The sequence below is a fragment of the Lacerta agilis genome, chromosome 5 (genome assembly GCF_009819535.1).
Source record: "Lacerta agilis isolate rLacAgi1 chromosome 5, rLacAgi1.pri, whole genome shotgun sequence".
Classification (NCBI taxonomy): domain Eukaryota; kingdom Metazoa; phylum Chordata; class Lepidosauria; order Squamata; family Lacertidae; genus Lacerta; species Lacerta agilis.
The window spans coordinates 13,798,096-13,812,133 of NC_046316.1; the positions used below are offsets into that span (position 1 = coordinate 13,798,096).

A 14,038-nucleotide genomic window follows, 5' to 3' on the forward strand; every position below is an offset into this window, starting at 1 on the left:
AAATGAAAACTTAATAAATTATTATTAAAAAGGAAAAATTAATAAAAATTATCAACAACACCTGGGGGACCCAAGTTTGAAGAGAAAAAAAGGGGGGCAGTATTTGGGAGGGTTTTTTTTTTGAGGGGGGCTTCTTTGCTCCCAGGTAAACTCATCCTGGGACCAGAAGTTGCACCCCACCTCGGCCCCCGGCGGTTTTGGGTCAACACGCAAGAATCCACTCGCCTCGCTCACGTGAGGAACCCGGAATAGCGCGCGGCGTCAGTCAACACGGGCTCTTCCGCCTCGGGATCAGCTGACGACAGCTGGGCTTCCTCCGAGGGCATTTAATTGCAGGCGCAGCTGGGGAAGGCTGAGGAGTTCTTCTTCGCGCCTTTTTTTCCTTTCCTCCCCCATCCCCCACCCGCGCGCGCGCCTCGCCGCCCGTGGCGCTCCTTCCCCCTCAGCCCACCAGGGGCGGCCACCTTAGGAGAAGCGAAAAGTCCCCTCAGGAGTCTTGCCTCTCCCTTGAGTGGGGCGTGTGGGGAGAGAGAGGCAGCACATTTTGGGGGCAGAGATGTCAGGGGTCGTGGTAAATGGAACGCAAGTAAGTGCCTCCCCACTCACCCACCTAACCCTATTCGTTTGACAGAAACACTTGGTTGGTTTGCAGGGGGGGGGGGCGTCTTTCTTTTAAGCGTCTCTCAGTTTCGCTTACTTATCCCCCTTTCCTTTCTCAGCCTCTGGTTGGAGTCCTTTAAAACTTATCTCTCGTGCTTCCTATTACCCAAAACTCCTGACTTCTCCCCCCTCCCCCCCACGAGGAGGAGATGAAGAAGGGGAAGAATTTCCCCTCCTTTTTCTCCTCATGGCGTCAGGCCCCCTTGTCCCAAGTCATGGGTTCAAGCTGGGCATGGGAAAGCTCTCTCAGATGACTATTATTATTATTATGTGTGTATCTGAAGAAGTGTGCATGCACATGAAAGCTCATACCAAGAACAAACTTAGTTGGTCTCTACTGGAAGGATTTTTTTTTATTCTGCTGTTGTTGTTATTATTATTATTGCATCCTATAGGGGAGCAGTTCCTGCTCATTGCAGCTGTTTCGAACTTTCTTCATGAGACAGACATGACTGGTGGTTGAAGACTTCCTTTCCTCTTCTCTTCTCCTGTCCCCCTCAGCAATAGATCACAGCTTCTATAGCCTACATAATAGTAGTAGGGGTATTTAAAATGAGAGTCATCACAGTGTCCCCTTTTTTGCTCTTCAAAATATGGCAACCAACCCTTAACAATAATACAGTAATAAATTTCGTTGCAAAAAAAAGGTGCCTAGACATTCTGTTGTGGTGACCGTAATCTCCGTTTAAGGTGCCATTTGGCAATTAGCTTATATATATATATATATGAGTTACACTGCAAGTAAGTGTGCACAGGATTATGGCAGAGCTTTCTAAACTGTGTGTTGGCTGCAGTGTGTAGGTGTGTTGTGCAAACGCTCCCCACGCTCCTCCCAGGGCTGGAAAGGGGTTAGTTTAACCTCCAGTTTGCTAGTAAAACTGAATTACTGTGTCATGAAATGATGCAAAACTGAATTACTGTGTTGCGAAATGATGCATGTCTAAAAAGTGTGTCACCAACATGAAAAGTTTGGAAAGCTCTGGAGTGGAGTACAGGCTTGGTACACTCTCCTATGAGGCTATTTGTCAGACTGGATGTGAAGCAGGGCTCTGGTGCCTAATGCATTAAAGGGATTTAGATGCAACTTCTCCCATCAAGGTACTGCAGCTTTGAGAAGCTTTACCTGCCAAAATTCTCCCTTTCTAATGTATGTATTAAACTATCTTAATGCAGCTTGGCAGCTCTACATGGCCATGGGGTTTCTGGAGCCTCAGACCTCTTTAGTGTGCCTGAGCATCTGTATGTTTCCTGAGTACTGTACAAGCCCATGGGCATATGGGAGAATCTCTTATGTCTGTAGCCTCATGTATTCTCTTTGAACTTATTAAATAAATAAACAGCCCCCCCCAATAGTCTTAGAAGGTGATAGATTGCAACTTTGAGTGAAGTCTCTTCTCCCTTTCCTTGGAGGTAACAGACATAAGCAATATTTGTGTTCATGGGTCCCAGACATCACTTCTTTGGAACAGGGCTGTGCCCTCAAGTAATGTCCTCTAACTGTTGCTTTAAACTTCACTGTGGATGCAGAGTATATATTCTTCTCACTAGCAGAAGGTTTAAGTTTCTCTGACCCACAGATAAACTGATCAAAACCAAGCACACTCTTAAAGTCCCCCCTCCTCTCCTCATTGCTGCTAAAGGGGCTGTGCATGTCTCATATGGATAAGGAGCACGTGTAGAGTTTTGTACACATTGCTTTGTATGCAACAACCCTGTAATGTAGGCCAGCTTTATTATCTTGACTGTTGCAGGTGGGAAAAGGCTGAGGAGGAGTGGCTTGCCTAAGGGCCACTTACTGAGTTCACAACAGTTGTAAGTTTAGGACCAAGGGGGCTTCCAGCAAGCCCATTGAGAAAGGCTTGGCTTTCTTAACACGTTTTGTAGAATGCTCTTTTGCCCAGGTGGTAATACTAATTATTATTCCTGCCATTATGCTGCAGCTGCTGCCAATGCCCTTGTTACTACATGCTACACTTTAAAGCCATGTGTCCATGGGGAGGGTTTGACACATGTTTCAGATCAGTTATGGGTGCTGACATACCGTAGTTACACTGAAGTTTTGCTTGCAAAACAGAAAATAATAAAATTGTACATAGCTGTCATGAAATTAAATATGGTGTTTGTGTGTTCTTTTTATTTTGCAAAGGGGATTTACTGCCCATGCCTCAACTTCCATTTTCAGCATAGTAATAACTATTTTCAGGTGTGTGTGTGTGTGTGTGTGTTCTTTGTTTCTGCAAGATAGAAACATACTTAAACAGTATGCAAAGATACCTACAAACTATGTATCCATTTTTCTTCCTGTTTTGAGAAACATTTTGCACAGATTACAAAAACATCTGATGATAGAGGAGTAGATGTTTCATTGAGATAGCAACTAATGAATTACAACCATAAAACAGCTCTGGTGTACCAGACGAAAGAGCTTTACTGCCTCTGAACATGGATGTTCTATTTTTGCTAATAGCTGTTGAAAAACCAATGTTCTCCACAAGGTTTGTCAAATACCCTATGTTAATGATCACCACTGTCTCTTTTGATAACAATCTGTTGTGTAGAAAAGTCCATTTTATTTTATTTTACTCTCCTAAATAAGTTGTGCTGTTGAGGAATCCTGTGTGATCTTTCTTTTTTTCTTTGTAGGCTTGATGGTCTTCACTATACAGTACAGTTGTACCTCAGCTCCCGAACACCTTGGGAGTTGAACGTTTAGGCTCCCGAACGATCAAAAACTGGAAGTGAGTGTTCCAGTTCTCGAACGTTCTTTTGGAAGCCGAACATCCGATGGGGCTTCCACGGCTTCCAATTGGCTGCAGGAGCTTCCTGAAGCCAATCAGATGCTGTGCTTTGGAAGCCGAACAGACTTCCAGAACGGATTCTGTTCAACTTCCGAGGTACAAATATATACATGCTAAACATTTTTTCATGATTATGGATAAGATTCATTTTTGAGTACTAAACCTGGAGCTTTCTCTTGCTTGTCACAACATTTAAAAGGTGTGGTCCCTAAAAAATGAAGAAACAGTTACCGTAGTTTGACTATATACATATTTGGAAGTAAGTCTGAACACATTCCATGGGATTTTTATCCTGGTAAGTGTATTTTTGGATTACAGTCTAAAAGCCAGAGCCCATGTGAATTTACTCAGAAGTAAAGCAATGTTTGAAATTCACCAGGTGTGTGTTGCATTTGGGGCAGGTTCAATTGCCACCAATCTTTGGATGCCAGGTTGGTGACTGACATCTCCATCTGGCTGGCCCCTCCAACATTCCTAAGCTGGTAAGCACAGAAGAGCTTATTTATTCCATTTATATCATGCCTTTTTCTCCAAGAAGTACATAGTTCACGCCCCTCCTCAGTTAATCCCTACAGTGACCCTGTAAAGTAGGTTAAGAGGCTGTGACTGGCCCAAGGTCACCCAATGAGCTTCATGAGTGAGTGGGGATTAGAACCCTGATCTCCTACGTTGTAGTCCAGGGGTCAGCAACCTTTTCCAGCCATGGGCCAGTCCACCGTCCCTCAGACCATGTGGTGGGCCAGACTATATTTTGGAAAAAAATAATGAACGAATTCCTATGCCCAACAAATAACCCACAGATGCATTTAAAACAAAAGCACACATTCTGCTCATGTAAAAACACCAGGCAGACCCCACAAATAACCCAGAGATGCATTTTAAATAAAAGGACACATTCTACTCATGTAAAAAACACACTGATCCACGGGCCGGATTGAAAAGGTGATTGGGCCGCATCCAGCCCTTGGGCCTTAGGTTGCGTACCCCTGTCCTAGTCCAACACACTAACCACTACACCACACTGACATCTTAGAGAACTTCTGCTATGGGACAGCTATCTACAGTAAATTAAGTAGGTAAATAAATATAGGCTTGAATATGAATTGAATTTATTCTGGATTGTTTTATTTGATGTTTTAATGTGTTGTAAACCACTTTTTTCTTTAAAATATAAAGTGGTATAGAAATGAAAGGAATAATAACAATGATAGGGTTGGCATGTATCTTCTTATTTGTGTGCATGGGTCCCAGACATCACCTGAAGATGTTAACTGCAGATAGCATGAATTCCTGTCTGCCTAAAAGGGTGCACTTTTTCTTTCCAGAAAACCAGAAGAACTTGTGGTCCCACAGCTTGATGTTCAGAGAGATGTCAAGACTGTTTTGTGCTATTGTTTTGAGATGACGTCTCAGTGGGAGTCAAAATACATTTTAGTGCTGGGAGTAGCACCCTCTATTACTTCTTCATGAAGCTCATAGTTACACTATGAAACTCTATCTCACAGGAGACAGTGATGGCTTTAAAAGAGGATTAGACAAATCCATGGAGCAGAGGGCTATCAATGCCTACTAGCCATGAGGACCATGCTCTGCCTAGTTGGAGGAAGTAATGCTTCCAAATACCAGTAGCTGGAGGAGTGCTGCTCTGCTGCAGGAAGGGAGAGTGCTGTTGTGCTTGGGTCCGGATTGTGGATTTCCCACAGATATCTGGTTGGCCACTGTAAGAACAGAATGCTGGACTAGATCCAGCAGACTCTTCATACGTTCTTATCCCAGCAAAAATTATGTAAGCCACTCTCCACATCACAGTTGCATAATGTAGCTGGTGAAATGGTGCAGAGTTTTTCTTAGACTTTGGTGAAAACTCCCCAAACTCCAGTCAAACCATACTTATTTGAGATGTACATCATTGTGGGCAAACAAAGTGCGGGGTTACTCTACTGCGGCTTTCCTTGGCGTCCTCCAGCAGTTATTGAACTACAACTCACATAAATCTGGCCCACTGGCCATGTTGGCTGGGGACAATGGGATTTGGAGTCCATCAGTTGAGAGGGTACCAGGTGGGGGAAGGCTTCATTACTGCATTGGGTGACTGCTGTCTTCAGATTCTGACTTCATCCTTTATATATAGGCAAGGAGCAAACTTATAAATCCTTGAACTATTTTGCTCTGAAGCAGCCTTGGGTGCTATTTTCTTAACAGATGTCAATAGTCCTACTTGTAGATTTGTGATAATGAAACTGATAAAACTGCAGCTTACTCATCTGCATAACCAAACACTCCAGGGCTTTAAAAGTCTGCTCCTCTATCATATAATTGCATACCACTGAGGTCCTGACTATTTTCTTTTGAGTCCAAATTCCTACTGACAATAAACTCCTAGTGTACTTCACCTGCCTCACACTTTGGCCATAGTGGACACACATTCTGACTGCAGGGGAATTGGGTATTTTAAAGAACCCATTAACCCTTTGTGCACCTTACAAGGTTAGAATACATGCTGATCTTCAGCACATCCCTGCACAAAGTGCCTGTTTGGTAGAGACAGCTTGTCTCAATCTACTTGGTGCCCACTGAACCTTGTAAATTGGTTGGCTGGACGTGCTCTCCAATCATTCAAAGTCCATGCAATTTCTGAGACTTCTTTGTGTGGCAGCTTTCCCATATTCTAATATCCACATGGTTGAAAGCAAAACCATATGGATATTGTAAGAATAAATCTACGAGTAAACCTGCCACACAGCTGTGCTATGTAAGTCAAGGCAACTTCTGAAGAGAGGAACAGCAGTTGTGTGGAGAAGCTGCTGGAATTAATCTGGGTTAATTTAAAGGAATTGTCAGATAAACTTCACCCCAGAGTTTCAGGCTGTTATAAGTCTCTGCTAATCTTTCTTCTTGTGCTTTCTTTCTTTCTTCTGATTTTTGGCTATATAAAAGTACTTAGATCACAAAGTGCTTTCTCATGGAGACAAGTTTTACTGAAACTAGTGAGTCCTTCTAGAGATTGCACAACCAAGACATGTAAATAAACATGATCAGGGTGGGAATGCAAACATGTCTACATTCCACTAGTATCAGTGGAATGTAAGTACAGTGGTACCTCGGGTTAAGAACTTAATTCGTTCTGGAGGTCCATTCTTAACCTGAAACTGTTCTTAACCAGAGGTACCACTTTAGCTAATGGGGCCTCCTGCTGCCGCTGCCACGCCGCCGCACGATTTCTGTTCTCATCCTGAAGCAAAGTTCTTAACCCGAGGTACTATTTCTGGGTTAGCGGAGTCTGTAACCTGAAGCATCTGTAATCCGAGGTACCACTTTACTTGTGTGTGCAGTGAATTTTCCCTAGTGCCAAAGTACAGGGTCCCATTTGTGCACACTACTTCTGTTGCTGTACTTCTATATGATGCTAGCATTTCCCCTTTGTGGAAGCCCTACTTGGACTCATGGGGCAGTTTCACTGATTTGTAGCATGCATGTTGTGAACTGGAGTTCTTAAGTATGTTCAGAATTGCTTCACCCAATAACATCAGATTTTCAAACAGATTATTTTAAGAGCTATATGAAATGGTGGGTTTTGTTATGTGGTGGTGCTGTCTTTAGGCATGGCAGTACCCAGCTAACTTTGTCATTGCTTTAAGATCTGTACCTTCCTTGCAACCATTGGCCTTTACTTTGTCCCCCGAGTCGTCATCTTCTTCTTCTTCTTTGGTGATCACTCATGGCTGACTGAGATTGTCTTCCACGAACATGGTCTTAACAGTGAGTCTGTAAGTGACTGTGGAGGCCAATTCTGGATTCAGACATCCTTCCACAGTGGGGACATAGGTTTCTGGGTGGGAGTTGATTGTGATGAGGGTTTGCCAAACATGCCTTCCTCTTAGCATATTTCTCCCTTTCGTCCTGAGTTCTAGCATCTTCAAAGTCCATGACAGCCTTGGTAAAGGCTGTTCTCCAATTGGAGCGCTCGCAGGCCAGTGTTTACCAGTTGTCAATGTTTATACTACATGTTTTTAGATTTGTCTTGAGAGAGTCTTTAAACCTCTTTTGTTGACCACCAGCATTACACTTTCCATTTTTAAGTTTGGAAGAGAGTAGTTGCTTTGGCAGACGATAATCAGGCATCCGAACAACATGACCAGTCCAACGAAGTTGATGTTGAATAATCATTGCTTTGACACTGGTGATCTTTGCTTCTTCCAGTACACTGGCATTAGTTTGCCTCTCTTCCCAAGTGATGTGTATTTTTTTTCCGGAGACACCGTTGATGGAATCTTTCGAGGAGTTGGAGAAGGCGCTTATAAGTGTAAACATAAGAGTAGCATCCTGTCAACCAAGGCTTCAACCAAATGCTTAAAGATCATGGATATAAAAAATAAACAAATCCCCAGTGCCAGAAATATCATCATTAGTGTGTAAGTTCTGATATCCTTGGTGGGCCTTTGAGATTAAAGCACCTGTTTATAAACTCTCATTGGACTGGAGTTAGCCCAACAAAACAATTTGGTCAAAGAAAGAAATTTGTGTTTTTTATGCCACGTGGAGCCTTCACTCTTCAAATAGGACCTCACCAGGCCAATTTCAGTTGTGCAAACAGAATGATGTGGCAGCAGTTATTAACTAGCTATTGTCTTTATCTGGATTTACTAACTTGAGATCACTGGAGCAGACAATAGAATAGTTGTTTGAATTGGGAGCTGCCCTGTGCCATCCTCTGCAGATCTGCTCAGAAGTCCCAGAAAATTCAACTTCCAGGCCAACATTTATAGGATTGCTGTTTCACTTGTGCTTTTACAGGGCCAGAATCCACACTGGAAACCAACATTTATTTTGACTTTGAATTGGGTTTGGGGAGCTGGCTGTACTTTTTTTGCATTTTTTTCTGGTGTATATATTAGGTGACCCCGTGTATTTTTGAAACAGCTGGTTTTGCAGAAAGTTTGTTTACTCCAGTGCTTTTGAATATATAATTGTGGTAGTTGTGGTTGGATGTAGCAGGGAGTGCAAGTGTTTGTTCCTTGGAGGCTTTATGCATCCCTTTTGAAGTACAAAGTACTCTAAAATGGATATGTATTTAGTGGTAGGAAATTGTAATAGCACTTTTATGGTGCTCCAGAGTGTTCAAACAATGAATTATCTCAGTGTTTTTTTATTATGACTCTTTAACTTTATGCTTCATAACTAGTTTCTTGATTATAACAAATGTAAAATGTGTCCCTAATCTCACCTTTTAATATCTAATATCTTTTGTCAGTAGTACAATCCTACTAACTGAATTGGCCCCATAAGATCTTGGAACTACTTTCTGTTGGACTTCATTTGCAGGGTGGCAGTTCTATCATGAAAAGTCTTCCTGACTAGGAAGAGCAGTGGTTGTTGGTAGAAAATACTGAGTTTACCTAGCACCACTCTGTTCCAAACAGCCATTTCATCTGCTTGTAGAAGAGTAGAAGAAGAAGAGTTTGGATTTGATATCCCGCTTTTCACTACCCGAAGGAGACTCAAAGCGGCTAACATTCTCCTTTCCCTTCCTCCCCCACAACAAACACTCTGTGAGCTGAGTGGGGCTGAGAGACTTCAAAGAAGTGTGACTAGCCCAAGGTCATCCAGCAGCTGCATGTGGAGGAGCGGAGACACAAACCCGGTTCATCAGATTACGAGTCTGCCGCTCTGGTATACCGCCTTGTGTATGTAGATGGCAAGTAGAATCATTCTCCCTGCCTGCACTGCTAAGGAAGATGATTGAGGTTGCAATCCCATTTACCAAGGAGTAAGCCCCATGAACTCAGTGTGATGTTACCTCTGAGTAAAAGTGTATAAGGGTGTGTTGCCAATGCCCGCTAAATATAGGACTGGATGCTGTTTAACAGAGGTGTCACCATCTGTTGAGTAATGAGATGTAATGATGTCCTTTTTATTTAAAAGTAAACAGATCCCCCCCCCCTGTGCATCCTACCCCAGTCAACTTTGGTCCAGTGCCATATTTAATGTAAGCAGTGCCTATAATTCCATCATTAATTTATCCTTCTGAGTTAATGATTCCCGGCTGGCAAGCATATATTGCCTTAATTAAATCAAGCACCTTTTTGCATTTCCTGAGAGGCCAAAGCTGGACTCTTTTTTTTTCAGAGAGGGTGACAGCACCTTGCTAAAAACGGAACGTATTTTTATTTTATTTTTGCATATCAATGAATGTATTTAGGAACACTTTAATAAAAATATATAAGTTTTAATGAAAATATAAGAATAAAATTAGCAAAAAGTATCCATAAAAACATCAAGAATGGAGATGCTCTTTTGGCTCGACTCTAATCTCTGATATGGCGCTTAAATGGTACAGCTCAGACTGTCCCAGGAAGCTTCTCCACCTGTAACTCCTGTTATGTAATGGCTATCATGTCATAGCCAATGCAATCCTATCTATGTGCACACAATTGTCAAAGACAAAGAGTCAAAGCAGTGTACAGTATTGCTAATTTCCCAGATTATTGCTTTCAGTGAATATGTGTATAAGATATGCATATGCGTGCACAAACATACCAGCATATCTATTAACAATGAGATACAGTATTCAAGGTTCGGCTTTGGGATTGGTTATGAGAAGCATGTTATTTCATGCAGTTGTACCCCTTCTATGTAACTTCCTGCCCAGGAAATACAGTGTGAAAAACAAACAAACCCCTTATTCAACCATAACTTAATTGGGAGGTCCTCTTTGACACAAGCATAGGAGGGTTAACATCTGGCTCTTTGAGATTGTTCTATGTCAAGCAACTGGAAATCTGAAAACTGACACTGGGAAAGAGGGAGTTTATGTGCAGCATTTTCTCCTGATGATAAAAATATGCTCCTGTCTTTTCCAGCCCCGAAGTGGTTACATTTTTGTGTGTATTAATCTAAATGCTTCTGCATGCACATGTGTCTTGTAAATAGCTTTGGGATCCTTTAGGGTGAATGGCAGCAGACAATTGGAAAATGTTTACTGATTCTGGAGTGGGATTCCAAATAATTAGATTGAAATCTCTCTTCCTTTTGCTTTCTGGAGACTGTTAAAAGCGAGCCTTTGTCCTGAAGTAGAATTTATTGCAAAGGAAGGGATGACAGATGCCTTGAGAAGGGAGAGGAAATTGCAAGAATGAACTCTGAGCTTTTTATTTTTTCAGCTCATGTATTCACAGTAAAACTATTTTCTCTGTAGTTGACTATCTCTTTCTCAGATGAAGTTACTGAGCAAGGATGAATTAAAGGGGATGAAGTGCTACATTATCAGACTGCAATCATTTTAAGACCAGCTGAACCACAAGGGTGATTTGTAAAGTTAGGGGATGCAGTGGCAAGTTGTCATGTAGAGTAGGTTGTATTTTGAAGAACATGAAATATCATCAAAACACAACTTGCCTGACTCTTATTTTCTTGTTCTTATCTGGAATTTGAAGAAATGGAAACTTAAAAGACAAATGGGAACTCCCTAAAACCAAGTTCTTTAAAGAGTGCACTCTGAATCAGGCATAGACATTGCTTTGCTGCTTAAATTCTTCCGGACCAAATAGGGACTTATCACAAATTAAACTTGCAAATACATCAATTTTCAAAAAGCACTCAGTGAGCTTTTCTGAAACTTTATGTAAGTGGCTTGCTATAGAGGGATGAGCTCATATGGATTCATTGGAGATTCTGAATAAGCGCTAAAACTTCAAATGTTTTATGTGTGGCAAGATAAAATTTCAGTTTGTCTTGTGCAACACCATTCATTGTTTAATAACTGCTGTATGTGAGAGCTTAAGATTGGACTTCCTTTAATCTTGTAAGTTATTATGTATGCCAATAATGTATTATCTTTATTAAGAGTCTGGCATCTTGTTGTAATAATAATAATAATATTTATTATTTGTACCCCACCCATCTGCCTGGATTTCCCCAGCCACTCTGGGCGGCTTCCAACAAAATCAAATACATTAAAATGTCACACATTAAAAGCTTCCCTAAACAGGGCTGCCTTCAGATGTCCTCTAAATGTCTGGTAGTTGTCTATCTCTTTGACATTTGAAGGGAGGGAGTTCCACATGGCGGGCGCCACTACTGAGAAGGCCCTCTGCCTAGTTCCCTGTAGCTTTGCTTCTCGCAGTGAGGGAACCGGCAGAAGGCCCTTGGTGCTGGATCTCAGTGTCCGGGCTGAATGTTGGGGGTGGAGACGCTCCTTCAGGTATACAGGACCGAGGCCATTTAGGGCTTTAAAGGTCAGCACCAACACTTTGAATTGTGCTCGGAAACGTACTGGGAGCCAATTCCATGGACAGCTGTGAGTCCAAAATGACTCCCAGGCTGCGCACCTGGTCCTTGAGGGGCGCAGTCACACCATTCAGGACCAGGGAATCCACCACACCTGCCCTCCTCCTGTCCCCCCAAAACAGTACTTCTGTCTTGTCAGGATTCAACCTCAATCTGTTAGCCGCCATCCATCCTCCAACCACCTCCAGGCACTCACACAGGACCTTCATGGCCTTCACTGGTTCTGATTTGAAAGAGAGGTAGAGCTGGGTATCATCCGGATACTGATGAACACCCAGCCCAAACCCCCTGATGATCTCTCCCAGCGGCTTCATATAGATATTAAAAAGCATGGGGGGAGAGGACAGAACCCTGAGGCACCCCACAAGTGAGAGCCCAGGGGTCTGAACACTCATCCCCCACCACCACTTTCTGAACACGGCCCAGGAGGAAGGAGCGGAACCACTGTATAACAGTGCCCCCAGCTCCCAACCCTTCTAGCCGGTCCAGAAGGATGTTATGGTCGATGGTGTCAAAGGCCGCTGAGAGATCCAGCAGAACTAGGAAACAGCTCTCACCTTTTTCCCTAGCCCGCCGGAGATCATCAACCAGTGCGACCAAGGCAGTTTCAGTCCCATGATGAGGCCTGAATCCCGATTGGGAGGGATCCAAATGGTCCGCTTCTTCCAGGCGTGCCTGGAGTTGTTCAGCAACCACCCGCTCAATCACCTTGCCCAAGAATGGTAGATTTGAGACTGGGTGATAGTTGGCCATATTGGCCGGGTCTAAAGATGTCTTGGAAACATCTGTGCTTTATATGGGAAATCAGCATTCCTTTAAATTTTGATGTTGATTCACGATGTACTGTTCTATTTTATTTTTTATTAGTAAGAGGTGTACTTTTTTGGTTCTGTTTTCTGTTTTCCCCTTTTCCTTTTCCTAAGTTTTTGTGTGTGTCTGTGTTGATTTTTAAACCAATAAAGATTGATTTTTTTTTTTTTTGATGTTAACTAAAAATCTTGCTTTAATAGGCATTGATTGCTAGGAGGGACTTGTTTTAATGTGCATTGGTGGTGGGTGGCTGCTGGAAATGTACCACCTGCTTAGGGTTGAAGTTAAAGAGAAGCAATTTGGTAGCTGGAATGTAGCTGTTGAAAGTGACAGAAGCCTGAGTTTTGCACCTGATGATTTGCGAAAGGAACAGGGTGGGAGGCTGTAATACATGAAGGTTGGTTTTGGAGAACAGATACCGGTACTTATTTGAAACATTTACAGTGTGCCTGCCTGCTTTCCCATACTCACTTGGTATATTTTAAAACAATCTAGATGAAAACAAAAGTAGATGAACAGAAAAATGCTCCACTTACTACTCTTTGCTTACAAGAAACAAATTCTTTAAAAGATGGCTTCTGGAACTTCCTTCCACACTGGGAGGTACGAAAAACTATAGTAGGTTCTTTTCAACCATCTTACATAGTTGCAATTTGTATTTATTACTATTACTATTATTTATTAAATTTCTAGACCACCCTTCACCTGAGGATCACAGGGGGGTTTGCAATATGAAAACACAAAAATATACAACACAGTAAGAAACAAAAGCAATACCCGCCCCCCTGCCCCAGTTTTAAAAAGGCTATATATTGTTTAACTAGCCAAAGGCCTGGAAGAAGAGGAATGGTTTTGCTTGGTGCCTAAAGATATGCAATGAAGGTGCCAGGTGAGCCTCCACAAGCAGGCAGCCACTGCAGAAAAGGCTTGTTCTTGTGTTGCCACATGCCGGATGCCTCATCTGGTTAGGTTCATGTTTATCTGATAGGGTATTATGGTATGAGCTGTCCTGAAGATTGCTGCCTGATTTCTCCCCCATTTTGCTGGCACCTCTGTTTGAGAACCCATTAGGTTGTATCCACTGATAGACAGACAGACTCAGAGTAAACACATTGAAATGGATGGACATGGCTTGCTTAGGTACATTAATTTCAGTGAATCTACTTCGAGTGGAACTTATCTGGCTACAACCCATTGTCGTGGTCCAGCTGCAGATATGACAAAGTACTAATGAAGAGTTGTTATTGGCAGGTTGGGTATGGAATGAGTATACACGTTTGTTTCCAGCTGAGAGCCTTGATTTACTTTTTCTACATTTTACATTTGTACAGTAGGTTTGCAGACACAAAGACAACAGCTAGGAGACAGACATAACTTGGGCTGGATTGGATGATACAGACTGATCACTCTCCTATGTGTAATGGCAGGGGGTGAGAGAGCACCTTACCTCGCTGCTCATGCATATACCTCAGATAACCATTGTT

At 42.5% G+C, this 14,038-nt stretch overlaps 1 protein-coding gene across 2 annotated transcripts in view; it reads left to right on the plus strand.

Moving 5' to 3' along the window:
• The first annotated feature begins 417 nt into the window (after window positions 1–417).
• LRMDA (leucine rich melanocyte differentiation associated) overlaps window positions 418–14,038 on the plus strand; it is a 734,571-nt gene continuing 720,950 nt past the window's right edge. For both annotated transcript variants that reach the window (XM_033148675.1, XM_033148676.1), the window contains exon 1: window positions 418–586. In XM_033148675.1, coding sequence (XP_033004566.1) covers window positions 557–586 — 30 coding nt within the window. In that variant the 5' untranslated portion in view covers window positions 418–556. The remainder of the gene's footprint in view (window positions 587–14,038) is intronic.